Here is a 13,668-nt window from a genome sequence, read left to right as displayed (position 1 = left end):
TTATAATACTGTGTGGATTTAGTCTTCTTAGCCTCACTTGCTCAGCCTGAGTATGCTTTCAGTGGGGATTGTTAACATTCTGTGTTATTTTTCTAGTAGCTGCTATAGTGCTGTGTCTTGGCTTTAGTATGAGAAGAATATAGATAACATGATGGTTTGGTTGTTGCTAAGTAATGTTTATCCTAGGTCTAGAGCTTTTTTAGTTTCCTAGGCTCTGCCAGCAACCAGGTGGACAAAAATCACAAATTGGAAGATAAGGAGACTAGAGCCACCAGGAGAAAATGCAACTTGACAAGTTATGAAGAGTTATTGGCCTGCCATGCACGGACACTTGAGAAATAACTCAATAAGATGTTAGAAGACCCCCAAAAACAAAATTACTATTGGACTGAGAGGTGCATTCAAGGCACATGAAGAACATGTGAGGGGCAGGTGCATAAGTCATAAGGGAATAATTTTCCAAGGATTTCTGTGTTCTGGGTCCCTCTCTGGAGGCACCCAGCTTGTGCTGGCCTGCTGCAGGAAACCTACTGTTGAGTCTGAAGAAGGAGGCAGCACACCTGAGACAGTGTGAACAAGGAATCAAAAGAGGCACCCACAGCTCTATGGAGCTGCCTCCCATGAAGGGACTCTGGGCCTTGCAGTTTAAGTCTGAGCTGGCATGTGTATGCAAATCCCTGAAGGGTGTGAGAATGTTTGAGCAGTGGCTTTTCCTTTAATATTTCCTTTCCTACTTTGTACTTTATGTAAAGCATTAAAAAATACTTAGGGGGAAGAAATTCATTCATCCATGATGGACAGATAAAATATCAGGATTTCTTTTTCTTGGCTTTTATCTAAAATAAGGTCACTGTAAAAGAAGCATTAGCATCTTAATAGAAAATTAAACTGTACAATTAACCAACATGCAGCTAAATTAAAAGAGCAACACATGAAATTCTGTGTTACTGATGGAATAAAAAAAATCTATTGGAGGAAAATTTATGCTATGTAAACTAAAACAGATTATTTATCTGACAAATTTTGTGATGATAAATTGGACTTTAGTGAGACTTTAGAAGTGCCAAATTGGCTGCAGTAGCTGAATTCATCCAAGGGGATGAACCTAACCTAGAAGGAGATTGCCAAGGACTACTTGAAATGCTCCTTTCCCTTTTAATGTTCCAGGAAGATGAAGATGCTGAGTATCTTCTAGTAATATATGACAGCCCAACAGCTGGCAGTCTTCAGGAAAACTATGAGTCTTAAGAGTCAAATCAAACATGACTGAGGTCTCAGGTGCTCAAAAAAACCCTAAAAAAACCCCAAAAAACCCCAAAAAACCCCAACAACTACAAAAAGCCCCCACCAATTCAGGACCTGGAAGTTCAGAGCTTTGCCTTCCTGCCTAGTTCTTCCTCTTGCTGACAACCTCTCCAGTCACTATATAGGAAGCTATCTACTGTTTACTTACTGAAGGGAACTAGACAGAAGAATGATAAAATTACCTCAGTTCAGATTAAATATCCCACTTCTCTGGTATTGCTGTGATTAATCCACATCACATTCAGTAGTTCAGATGCAATTCAGTTTGGGACTAATGACGTTAGGGTTTTCTAGATAGCTGTGAAACTTCCAAGTTTATAAAGAAAATCATACCAATATATTATTGTTACAAAAGCATTCAAATCAACCCAATTAACAGAACGACCAATGTAAAAGTCACTGTCTGTCATTTCTAATTACACTTTTAGGATGGCTCAGATTTTAGTTTAGCTTTCTCATTACATTTTCTTGCATACCTCATTTATTTTCTTACATGTACTTGATTTTCCTACCCAACAGATCTGCATTCAGAGGAAACTGTTTCTTTACACTCACAGTGAGGTACAAAGGACAGCAGTGTTTCTCCTATATAGCTGCTGCCACTATCATGTAGGCATTCTTACGTGATAACACGCCCCATACAGACACAACAGGAAGATGTAAAAGCAAGCAATAGATAATTTCAGTTCAGCTGTCAGACACCCTCAGAGACCAGTGATGTAGGAAGCACAAAGATGGTTTTTAAAAAACGTATCAAAGGCAAAAAGAAAACCTACAACAGATGAATGTGAGAAATGAAGGTGGAAACATGAGCCAAGTCATCAGTTTTTGCACATTGCTGGAATTACCGACTCAACAGATGTTACTTAAAAGCAGACTTTAAGTGAACTGCTGTCCTACCACTTCTTTTTGCTGGATATTATACTTTTGTATCAGGTGGAAGTTTGTGCAGTTTTCCATTTAGCATCACACTTAATCACTCAGCAGGTGGAAAACTCAAGGCAGAACCTTACCAGCCATCTAGGTTTCCCTAGGTGCTGCCAATGACAATGTTCCTAGACATAAATAACAGTTAGCCCTTTGTGCTACAGAGCCCTCTGGGCCAGCAGTCAGCACCCACTGGGCAAGGTTATCTGGAGTAGCTGCTCAGCAATTCCATATGCCGGTCCCTGGAGTGGCCTCTTGGCCTCTGCAGAGATAACATCATTTTAGACATCAGAAGGTCATGAAAGCCCATTTGAAAAATTGCTGCAAGGACGCACACCAACAGGCAGGCAGCTGGCATGTGTAACAGTAAGAGAAAAAAACAGAAAGTACAAAATACCACAGGGCACAAAATTGAGCCCTGTAATGCTATGTTTAAACAAACTGTCATCTTGTATTTTTTGTATGTTATCAATACAAGAATGTATTGGACTTGTAAAACATACTTACATCTCCCTTCCAAGGCTTACAGAAAGTCTCCCATTAGAAAAGAGATGCTGAATACAAACATTGCTAATGTCACAGTTAGGCACTCAGAAAAGATACCTAAATAAGACACAGTACTCAATGCAATACACTGACAATGCAAGCAGTCCAAGGCACTCACAGATACACACAAACACAATACAATCATTTATCCTGTAAACTATTTTCTTGCAGCAGCTGAGGACTTGTGGTCAGAGAAATGTTCATAATTAGCTAACAGTCATGGCAGCAGCAAGGGACGTGGGGAGAAAAGTAGAGCTGCAAACTAAACTACAGCATCAATCCCATATTTAGAAAAAACCTGGGAGCATATTTACCTTCTCCCTGTTCTTGCGTCTCACATTATCCAATTCCCTCTCACACAGATCAGCACAGAAATCTCCATATCAGTATTTTTCACTAAACTCTTATAGCTTAAACCCATCTTGTCTGTGACTCAAGCCACCACACTTCAGTTTCTTGTGGCTCTGACACACAAGCACACGTATAGCCTGTCCTGTCATTGCTGCATTAGAGTGATAATCTTCAGCAAAGGGTGATAGCAAACAGGAGTGGTGCCTATGATGCCTTGGCTGATCAAAGCATCACACTGGCTTATCTGCCAGCATGCTCAAGGGTTCCAAAGCAAGAAAACTTATCTGTCAAAGACCCCCACTGAGCCTGTCTCCTACAAGGAGGGAGTAAGATAACTACATCTGGAGGCTGTAATATGGATTCTTAACAGGATTCACATTTTCCTTCAGTCTGCTGCAATGGCACAGATTATTAGTAACTCTACAAGCCTGCAATTCATTTTGTTATTACAGAATAAGCAAGGAATACAACTTAGAACCAGCAGATCTTGCAGAAGAAACAGTGTGATGTTCATTAAGATTTCACTTTCAATGACAAATATTTCTGTCCTTAATTAGAGAGAACTACCACTAACATCAGAGGGGAGGACTACCATTAGTAGCAAAGGAGTTTGGGAGCAGCAGCAGCACAAGATGGTCCTTCAAAGGGGGAAACAAACAGTAGAATGGCATTTCCCTGGGGGAAAAAAGAAAAAAAAAAACCAACCTGGTAACAGGAAAACCCTCTTTCAAACCCCCTACCAAAAAGAGATGACTCACAAATACCTTCCAGTTGTCTGTGATTTACTCTTACCTCTGTGATGTTTTCTTATATTTTCTCCTGCAGGAAAAGAACAAAACAGAACTGAGATGAGAAGGATTCACAGGCAAGGAGGAAAAAGGAGAGGGTCAGAAATCAGGAGCAATTTAATGAAGTCACTTCTGCCATAAGATTGCCCCAAACTTGATGTAGCCATTCCCTTCTACTAAACCCAGTGGTGGTTGCCACTAAATTCAGGAGAAAAAATTGTGTTTCCTTGTTTGAATGTACTGCCCTTTCTTGTGAGAAAGGGTTGTTGCAACTAGGAAAAAATTATTTATTCTAAATGACTTTGACTTAGCAGGAATTCCAAGTGTCAGAAATTTACTTGTACTTAGTAGTTGTAGCGTTTATGTCTCTCATCCAACAGATAAGTAAGATAAGATCTGTGGAGATCCCATTAACATGGAGTAATGAAAAGTATCCAGCCATACTGGCTGTTGTCATTTAGTGGAAAACCCCAGTGGTTTTTGTAGCAGTCTCTCTAAAAATAAAGTCTAGATCCTTCCAAGTTCTCCAACAAATTTCAGATACCACTCCACAGAGCTTCACTTCACTGCACCTGTCTTGAGACCTTACCTTACAAGACCCTAACCCAGGACTAGGAAGGGCAAGAGCACATAAGCAGGACCTCTTCTCTACCCCAATACTTTACACCACATCAACTACAGCAAAGGCTGTAAACCTCCTACTCTTTTTAGCATGGTGGATTTTGTCTTTGACAGCAGGCAATGACAAAGGCTGCCAATGCACAGAGTAAGGCAACACACAAAAAGGCAATACATGCCTTTCTGTATAGCTGTGTGGCTATACAGTTACCTGCATCAGGGGTGTATCAGCACTGTATGTTGTCTGTGAGCTGCTGTTTCTGCAGCTGTTTGCAAAGGCTTTGCATAGAGGCTGGCAAAATAGGGCATTAATTTACTTGAACTCAGCTCTGCTTTTATGTTCTAAAATAAAATGAACAATGTTTTAATTCACAAGTAGTGACTGAAACAAGTTTCAGTGCAGACTCTGATGAGGTGTGCCCTTTATTTAACAATACACTAGCAGACATTTCCAACATTTTCAATTTGAAGGTAATATTGTTAAAATATGTGTACAGCTATTAGCATCAAGTTTACTTTTTCATTTCTGATACTACTGTACAAGTAAAATTGTAGCTAGTGTGGGCCTAGAAAACCCAAACAAGGAATAAGTTTCCCTACAAATATTTTCTGTTTTACAAGAGCCATGAATAATGTCTCCTGACTGTAAAATGTTTCATCCAACAAATATCTATAAAAATTTTACTTGTGGTTGTACCTACTTCTATATTCTTAACATGTTGGAATCATAAAAATACTAAATAGCTTCTTTAAAAAATATTTCATTTGCAAATTACTGTTTGAAGAATTACTTATTTAAACTTGAAATGATGCAAAGGAGTAAAAGAGCAAATACTCATAGCAGTATCTAGTTTATAGCTTACTGACATTAAAAATATTGATACATAAAAGCAGAAACCCAACTGGACAAATCTTATTCTATGAGAATTTTTAATTTTCCTTTCAGAAGGATGAAAAGTAGAACTTTTGTTTTGAAGAATGTACATTAAGAAGTTTATACTCTGACAAACACAGAACTTCATTATGTTTTCTGGCAAAAAAAGCAAACAACCTGAAAAATACTTCATCTGATTGGCCATTCTAATCGACAGTAATTAAAAGTTTTATTCCAAAGAAATACAAATTTGTTTAAGTGTTAAAATGAAATAATTTTCAATTTAATTCTTTCCCCTGACAGGCTCTTATGGTTCATTCCAACACTGTCAGAACTATTTTTCCCTTCATTGGTTAGTGACTTTCATATAATGTTATAAAATGTTTCTTTTTCAGACATTTGAGCAAAGATAAAATTCATTAACTCCAGTCTTAGGGTGTTCTTTACACTTGATTAGTAACATGACTTTTCTGATCAAGTTACACCTTTAATATTCCTTTCATTCAAGAATATTTTTAATACATTAGAAAGCTGTACTATCACAGATGACAGTACTAGGAATAAAAGAATTTGTTGAAGTCATAGACATTTTTAAAAACTTATACACAGGGTTTTTTTATAGTTATTGTTTCCACACCTGCAGTCCAATCACCATTAAGGTTCATACAGACCAAGTTAGTGACTGCTTTTCCAAGCACTGACTGAATTTGCAATTTGCACTTGAAGAGAATATAACTAGACAAACACTTGTTTATAGGTTCAAAATCACTACTGCATGCACATGCTTTAAAAGGAACACCATTAGCAAATTCTGATATTCAGGAAAAAATTCTGTGTGCTCAGACTTTCAGCATTTCAAAAAACAAGGTCTAACATGCTACTCACCACATTATAAAAAGGTGGTGTTGATAACATGGAACTGTTTGTAAATATAGGATTCAGTTTGTTTTTGAAAACACGGTGTCAACATCTATCTTCTTTATAGTTACAAACCACCACTTACACATGCCTTCCATTAAAGGAGATTGGAAACAAAGGAATTAGAAAATACTTCTTCAATACCACAGCCAGCATCTTGGCTTGAATCAGCAACCATGTGTGCATTACTAAGAGGAAACTGGAGTGGGGTAGATTTAGATTTGGTTGGGTTTGCAATTTTTTGTTTGGTTTTTTGAGGTTCTTTTGTTATGAGGGGTTTTGTTTGGTTGCTTATTAAAAAAAAGTGGGACACGGTATCTTGTGTCTTGATTTATGTCCCCAGAATGAGTCTATGAAGAGAGGAACTATCTACAAAATTGCTTTTGGCAGATGCTCTAGGATAAACTGGGAAACAGGCAAATTTCCAGTCAAGCCCAAGGGACTCCTCATTTTTTGAACAAACCCAGGCTATACCTCTTTCCCAGGAGAGAAAGAATGAGACAGATTTAAAGGAGGTAATGTTACAGCTTCCCACATCTGTGGGCCATCCTGTGCTCATGCCTGAAAAGAGGCTTATTGATATTACCAAATCTGTGTAAGTTCACTTTCTTTTCTCACAACACACATTGTGCTCATACTGCCACATCCATTTAATTCCTGTTACTGGTTGTGGGATGTATTATTAAGAGGTTTATATTTAGCTTACACTAAAAAAATTAAGTAGAGCAAAGTAGGGTTTTTTTCATGCTGAAGAGAATTAGCAGGTGACTCACACAAGGTAGGCTCTATACAAGCAGCATAAACTAAAAATAACTTCACTGGACTTTATGCAGTTACACTTGCATGAGTATAGTATGAAGTGAGTCAGTCCTAGTCCAAGAAGGCTGCTATAGCCTAATGAAAAAAAAAAAAAAAAAAAAAGCAGTAAGACACTTAAAAATAGGTATTTTTAATTGAAGTGGTAGGTAAGATGAAATTTTTCAATTCAGAAACCATAAAGTTAACAAGAATGTTGAGTCAACTATTTCAGTATCTCATCTTCTGAGGATGAAACCTTCTTGTAGCCAGAGAAATAAAGACATCACGCTGGCCCAAAATAAAATTAGGACAGATTTTTGAAGTTATTTAATCATCAATAAGATGTAGCTTGCTACAGCTGTCTGGCCACTCAATTCCCATTGAAATAAATAGACATTAAAAATTTCTCTTTCTGCTTTGATGCTCATGAACTTCTTCCAAGTTGTCTGTTCTCAGGGTTATGCTTCTAATTTTGCCATTTAATTCCAATGCACCCTCAACCAAATTGCTTTTCCCTGTATTTCCCCTTCAGACACTTTTCTATTAATTTGTTAGCTCTTAATGGTCATGGTTTTAGCTATACAGGGTTTTGCACAACAATTCATGACCCAAGTAACACTACATCTGAGTTTTTGCAAAAAGCTCCTTCCTTTCTTCTGCACCTAGGAACCTGGAAATGAAAAGAATATAATATAAACACAAAAATCTGTGCCTGCATTTGGTAGTGATGTTCTCAGACTTTAGTCTTCTGAGAGAGTTGAGTGATTTAACACAACTGAGTAGGTACAGAGAGAAGTGAGGACAGAGAGGTTGGGGGAATTAAGTAACTGTCAACTGACATGGCTTTGCCACATAATCATAAAACTCATAATATCAACTAGCTATACAAATCGCTATTTCACTCCTACACAGCCTCTGAAGAATTATCTAAACATTTAATTTTTTTCACTCATAACAGTGGTTTGGTTAATATGGTATTATTCCACATTCATTCCACAGGGTTTGGTATTAATGGCATCTTTTCAGGATATGGATAAAACTGGATGCTGCAGAAGTAATAGGAGGATTTTTGCCTAGCTTCATGCTTGAAAATCTATACTAAAATTTGGAAGTTAATAAGAATCTCATGCTCTGCTCACAATCTGCTAGAGATTAGGAGCTATATCTGCCCTTGGAAAAAGCCTCTGCAGGCTTCTACCTACCTTCATTGCAGTGATCAGACTCAAGCCACTAGCTGGTGGATGTGTGATTGATGGCCTAAGGTACATACATTTGAATGTAGATGACACTTTTCAATGGCTTGATACTTTCCAGCTCAGGAATGACAAGTGCCAGAAGAATGTCCTTAGCCTGCTGAGATGGTGGAATGGCTCAATTTTAAGGCTGAAATTCACAATCAGCACTCACAGTGGCTTCATCTAATGTGTTTTGTTTTGCTTGGCCATTGCAATGGGTTCAGAGGGTACATACAGTTGGTGAAAGCAGTTTAGTAAGCCAGGTAGATCTTTTGAAGTCCCTAAAACTCGATGGCCTGTGCTCTTTTTGTACCACCAGCTGAGAGTACTCAAGCCTGGATCTTGCACACCATGTGTTTTCAGGCTGGATCTGTGTTTCTTAGTGAAAAAGAGGGCAACAACTTTTTAGGGCACCAATAGTCTAGCAAAAAATTAATCTGCTGCAGTGGTTTAAAAAGTTATTGCCACCAGCTGCCTTGTATGCAGTACCCTGCACCAGGTCTGCACCCTCACAGTCTGGCTGGCAGACACAAGGACACTTCGGGGCATCAGTTGCCTCAGTGCAAAGTTCAACTTTTTGGCTTAAACTGCCAACAATGGTGACTTTTGGCAAAGATGCTGCATTTTGTACTGCCACATCTGAAGCACACTCCTTTAGTGCCCACTGTGCAGAGAAGAAAAACTGTCAGTACATTTACTCCTTCAGCTGATACAGCAAGCCTCATCAGAGCTTGCCTGCCATACCCTTAGTGTTGTCACTGACACTGTAAAGCATGATTAGAGAAAAGGGAACGTTCCTCCTACCTGAAGAGGATCATTTTGCAAAAGCTACTTCTTCAGAGGAACCACAATTGTTTAGGAAAACAGTTGCCACAAACTCAAAATTAGTTGTTCGTAGGCTCAAGGAGAAAGAAGGGGTTTTCCTCCTATATTTGAAAATCTTTATAATTAGCATGTGTAAGATATGAGGTGGGAGGTTTGTCATCTGTTAACAAAAGCACACAATAATTTCCTTTAATAGTGGAGTTCCACTACATCTGTAGCTCACATCTATTACATCTATTAGCTTGGGCTAATAAATCTCTGCTTCCCTGCAAGGCTTCTATGACCAGCTCATATGGAAACAGAGACAAAGCCACCTTATTTGAGCAAAATATCCATCACATAACATACACATTCTCTCAAATCCTTTATCTTTCTTTCCTGCCAGAGTTGGGATTCTGATATTAAAATTGGTGTAAAGATAATACAACTAAAATCCTATTTTGTAGTTTAGCAAACCAACAGTATATAAACAATGAAATTTGGCAAAAGAGAAAAATGTCTGTCTACAAGTCAAATCTGGAAGATTTTTTTCTGCTCCTTTTTCACACATTGGTGAATCTATGTTTTTTTTCTGAATTATATCCCTCCACTACCTTTTTCTGTAAGAGCCAACCACAAATCACGTTTACTGCTCTTGCCCTCAGGCCCTTCCAACTCATGGGTCCAGAATTCCCAAGATATTCCCTTGGTGACCATGTTTAGACAGAAGGATTTAAGAGCATTTCCCAGCTCACAAGCTCAGGTATGCCATCTCTGGTCGTATTGTAGTGGCATAGCAGTTCGTACTGGGGGTAGGCAATGTCCCTCTGTGCATCCAAAGGAGAGGCGGATGGAAGCTCAGATCAAGTTGACTGACAGGATCACTTAAATAAATTGAAAATCTTCTCTCCCAGCAGCTCAATATTCTCAATCACTCAGTGCATTACCAAATAATCATCATCACTACAGGATTAGAGATGCATTTATGTTACATTACCAAAGTCTATATTAATAACCAAGTATAAATCAACTCACAAAACCCCAATCTCACAGCACAGACTACAGCATCTGGCAAAGCACAGGATCCCATGGGAGCCCTGACCAGGACTCAGAAATATGTTGAGATGACCAGACTTTACCAATGGTATAATGTCATCAGTTTCTGACAGGTTTTTAATTCTTTAATTTAAACAGAATTACATCCTTTCTTGTTTTACCCACACTCCAGTCAATAATAACCAAAAAAATTTCTTTTTTCTGCCACATGGGCTGTTTATCAGAATACTGTGCTAAGTTTAAAACAATACAATCTCAGAGTCTATTAACAGCAGAGGAAAGGAACAGTAAGAAGCAGGTGAGGAAAGAAAGCAAAATTTCAGCTGATACTTGAAATTTGATGGAGGGTTTATGTGGAATTTTTAAAAAACAAGGGAAATAATTTTAAATTGGGCCCTGAACTACATGGGGACATCCTGAAATCATGAGAGGATGAGGCAGTCACTTGTCTCGTTTGAAGTAGATTAGAAAAGCCTGTGTGCTCTGAAGAATGGGTATGCGTGGTGGAGGTACACAAAGAAAAGAAGTGCTCACAACCTGAAACTGATAGAATTATTTCAGTAGAAATGGAAACAAGACAGGTGAGAAACACAACAGGTCACAGTTAGTAAATAATGTATGTAAATAATTCAAAGAAAATATAGACTGTTTTTGTCCAAGGAAAATACTATTTTAATAAACTTTATTTCACCTGGCTGACCATTGGATTTCACATCTAACTACCAAGTTTTCTAAAGAACAACAAAAAAGAAACAGCTTAATCTCCAAAAAATTATTGCAATCATTAGGACATATGATCAACTGATGTTTCTTGTTCTGCCTCTGCTTAGCTCTGACCTTTTACCACTGTAAGGCTCTTACCTGTGGCTTAGAAACCAGTTTCCTATTTGCTCATTTCATGCCTAATACGTGTACTGAGTAGATGTTAATCAAGCTGGAAAGGCAATAAATTTAAATTCTTCTTACAAAATAGTCTCTGTGATCATAGTCAGACATTAATTTCTTCTGTAGTACAAGCTCAAGAGAGCTGATATCTCTTTTCTACCCATTTTTTAAAGAGTCAACAGAGCCTAGAAGTATTACAAATGGGTGTTACGGATATGATCTGAGTGGACTGAGTTTAACAATGTTATTATATTACGTGCTGTCTTGAGATCTGATGATCTTTGATTGCAGTCAAGTCCAAATTCCTTCATTTTTGACACAGAGTGCTAGGCACCAACTCCCTAGCAAAGCAGGATTCAAGAATAGAGAGGAGGAAAGAAGGGGGAAAAGATACTTGTAAGAAGGGAGATGCTCTTAAGATCTGTTCCTGCAGATAATAAGGATACAACTGACTTGAATTATTTGGCACTACAAACTCGACCCATGGCTTGATCTTATTTCCCAAGGCTAGTGTAAAAGCAACCCCCTACTGACCTTGGACAGTATTATATATAATACTTTTATTCAAGCAGTAGTGTCAGAGCTGTATTAGTTAAAGGTACTTTATTTTTCTGCTGACATAAAAATTATTTATGACCAATTGACATAATTTTGTTTAGCCTCATTTCAGCAAAGGACAATCATGACTTGCTCGAACTTTGGTAAATAACACCATCTATCAGAAGAGGAAACTTAACTTCAGTGTATTTTTCCATGGCACAGATGCATACTGGAAGAGGAAAAAAACAGCATTGGAAAGGTTTACTTAGTTGATCTGTATTGAACACTGTATGCTTAGGATGGTTTTGAGCCAGATAGTCTGAGGTACAAGGATCTGCAAGGAGCAGAGTAAACACTGTAGGGACAAAGTTCTTCAGATGTATCACCAAAGTTTTCAGTACCACCAAATCAGAAGGGTAAATTCAAATTCACTAGTGAAATGGCTTCGTATTGGAAAATAGATTTGCCTGCACTTTTTGGCTTCTTAACTACAAAAGAAGTCAGAAAATTTTGTTCTAAAAACTTCTAAAAATATTATTTCACTCATGCAGATTTTGTACATATAACTACTGAGATTTTGAGGTTCTTCCTCTGTGTTTACTCAGTATTCCATCACTTCTCATGCAAAAGACCAAATGAAACAACCAAAACCATAAGTAAAGAAAATCAACCACAACAACAATAAAAAGCCCCTGCTATTGTATTTGGTGTGGATTCAGCTAAAGAAAAATATGAAGTAAAAAGGAAAATTAGTCTGCTTCTGAAAATCTAACCCTTTGAAAGAACATGATCTACTGCTCATTCTGCTTTTTCACAGCACACAACAAACAAATTCTCTTGTATTTCATGCAAATCATATTCTCAGGAGAAGTGCAGGCTCATAAAAATCCAGTTACAGGAAAGTACATTTCAGGTAAATAAAGTTCCATGGTCTAAAAGAATATAGAGCAGTTCTCAGTATCATCCTTTAAAAATAAAAAAAAAAAGCCAAACCACTGTAATATATGACCTCACACATTTCTTGTCGGGAAAATAGATATATATTAACCTGTCTGAGTTCTACTGTCTAGCTGACCACTACAAATTACTTATGGAACTTTGTAAAGGTGATGACCTGGAAAGTACAGGATGGCTGGTACTTCAACATGCTTATTCTGTAGTCAATCCCACTGGAAGACAATGTGGCACTTAGTGCACAATGGGATCAGAGGAGCCAAGAGGGAAGAATACATCCAGATGCTGTTTGGAGTATGAATGTGCTTTACATGGCAATAACTGATGTCTACAAGTGGGATGCCATTTCTTTGCTAGTACAGTGTCTCAGAAAAAGAAGATACACTGTATTTACTGGGCATCTTTTAGCTACATTTATCTATCTTTTAGCTGTTCATTTCACTAAGAAGAAAGTAATGAAAATTAATCAACAAGGAGTGTACTGGGAATAAGACAAAGCAGAGCTTTACAATGAACATATATATGCAACACCGGTTTGTCATGATGTATCATGAAGTACATAATACTGTTTAGCAGGAATTCCACTCTCCCAGTGGCAAAAAAACCTGTTAAATCCTGAAAGAAACAAGCATGTACAGGTTAAAAACTTACTTTAATCATGGCTACCATGTAAAACTAACATATTCAGATTCTATAAGAGCCAGCTGTCAGCTGTTTTCTCATGCAGGATGGCTCTGTGATGTTGTAGCATGCATGAAAATGGGGAGGGAGGAATCATTCCTCATTTTCTGGGTAAAATATGAAGACAGGAAACATGGACTGGAATTATATCAGGCCAGAGAAGCTGTGTGCATAAAGTCTCTGAACAAATTTGCATCTAGCCCTAAGCTTGAGCAAATCTATTTGTTGCTACTTTTAGATATAAATGTTGCTTGTTACTGCTCCCCCCTCCAATCTTCCTCCCCCCAAACACAACCTACCCCTTCTGTCTGTTAACAGACAGCTGGTGTGACGCAGTATTTTAAATCTCATGGGTTTGTGCCAGATCCTTTCCTGACTCTGGGTTACA

At 37.9% G+C, this 13,668-nt stretch overlaps 1 protein-coding gene across 4 annotated transcripts in view; it reads right to left on the bottom strand.

The window, feature by feature from the left end:
* The window catches only part of PDE1C (phosphodiesterase 1C), a 198,448-nt gene that overhangs the window by 102,433 nt on the left and 82,347 nt on the right, over positions 1 to 13,668 (bottom strand). For 2 of the 4 annotated variants that reach the window (XM_014258683.2, XM_088060800.1), the window contains one exon: positions 3,922 to 3,948. The exons of the other annotated variants lie outside the window; for them this stretch is intronic. In XM_014258683.2, coding sequence (XP_014114158.1) covers positions 3,922 to 3,948 — 27 coding nt within the window. The remainder of the gene's footprint in view (positions 1 to 3,921; positions 3,949 to 13,668) is intronic. 4 annotated transcript variants of the gene reach the window in all.

This window comes from Pseudopodoces humilis, chromosome 1, assembly GCF_049639895.1.
Source record: "Pseudopodoces humilis isolate 2021_Gansu_Grassland_sample_001 chromosome 1, ASM4963989v1, whole genome shotgun sequence".
NCBI lineage: Eukaryota > Metazoa > Chordata > Aves > Passeriformes > Paridae > Pseudopodoces > Pseudopodoces humilis.
This window is presented reverse-complemented; position numbering and strand designations above follow the sequence as displayed.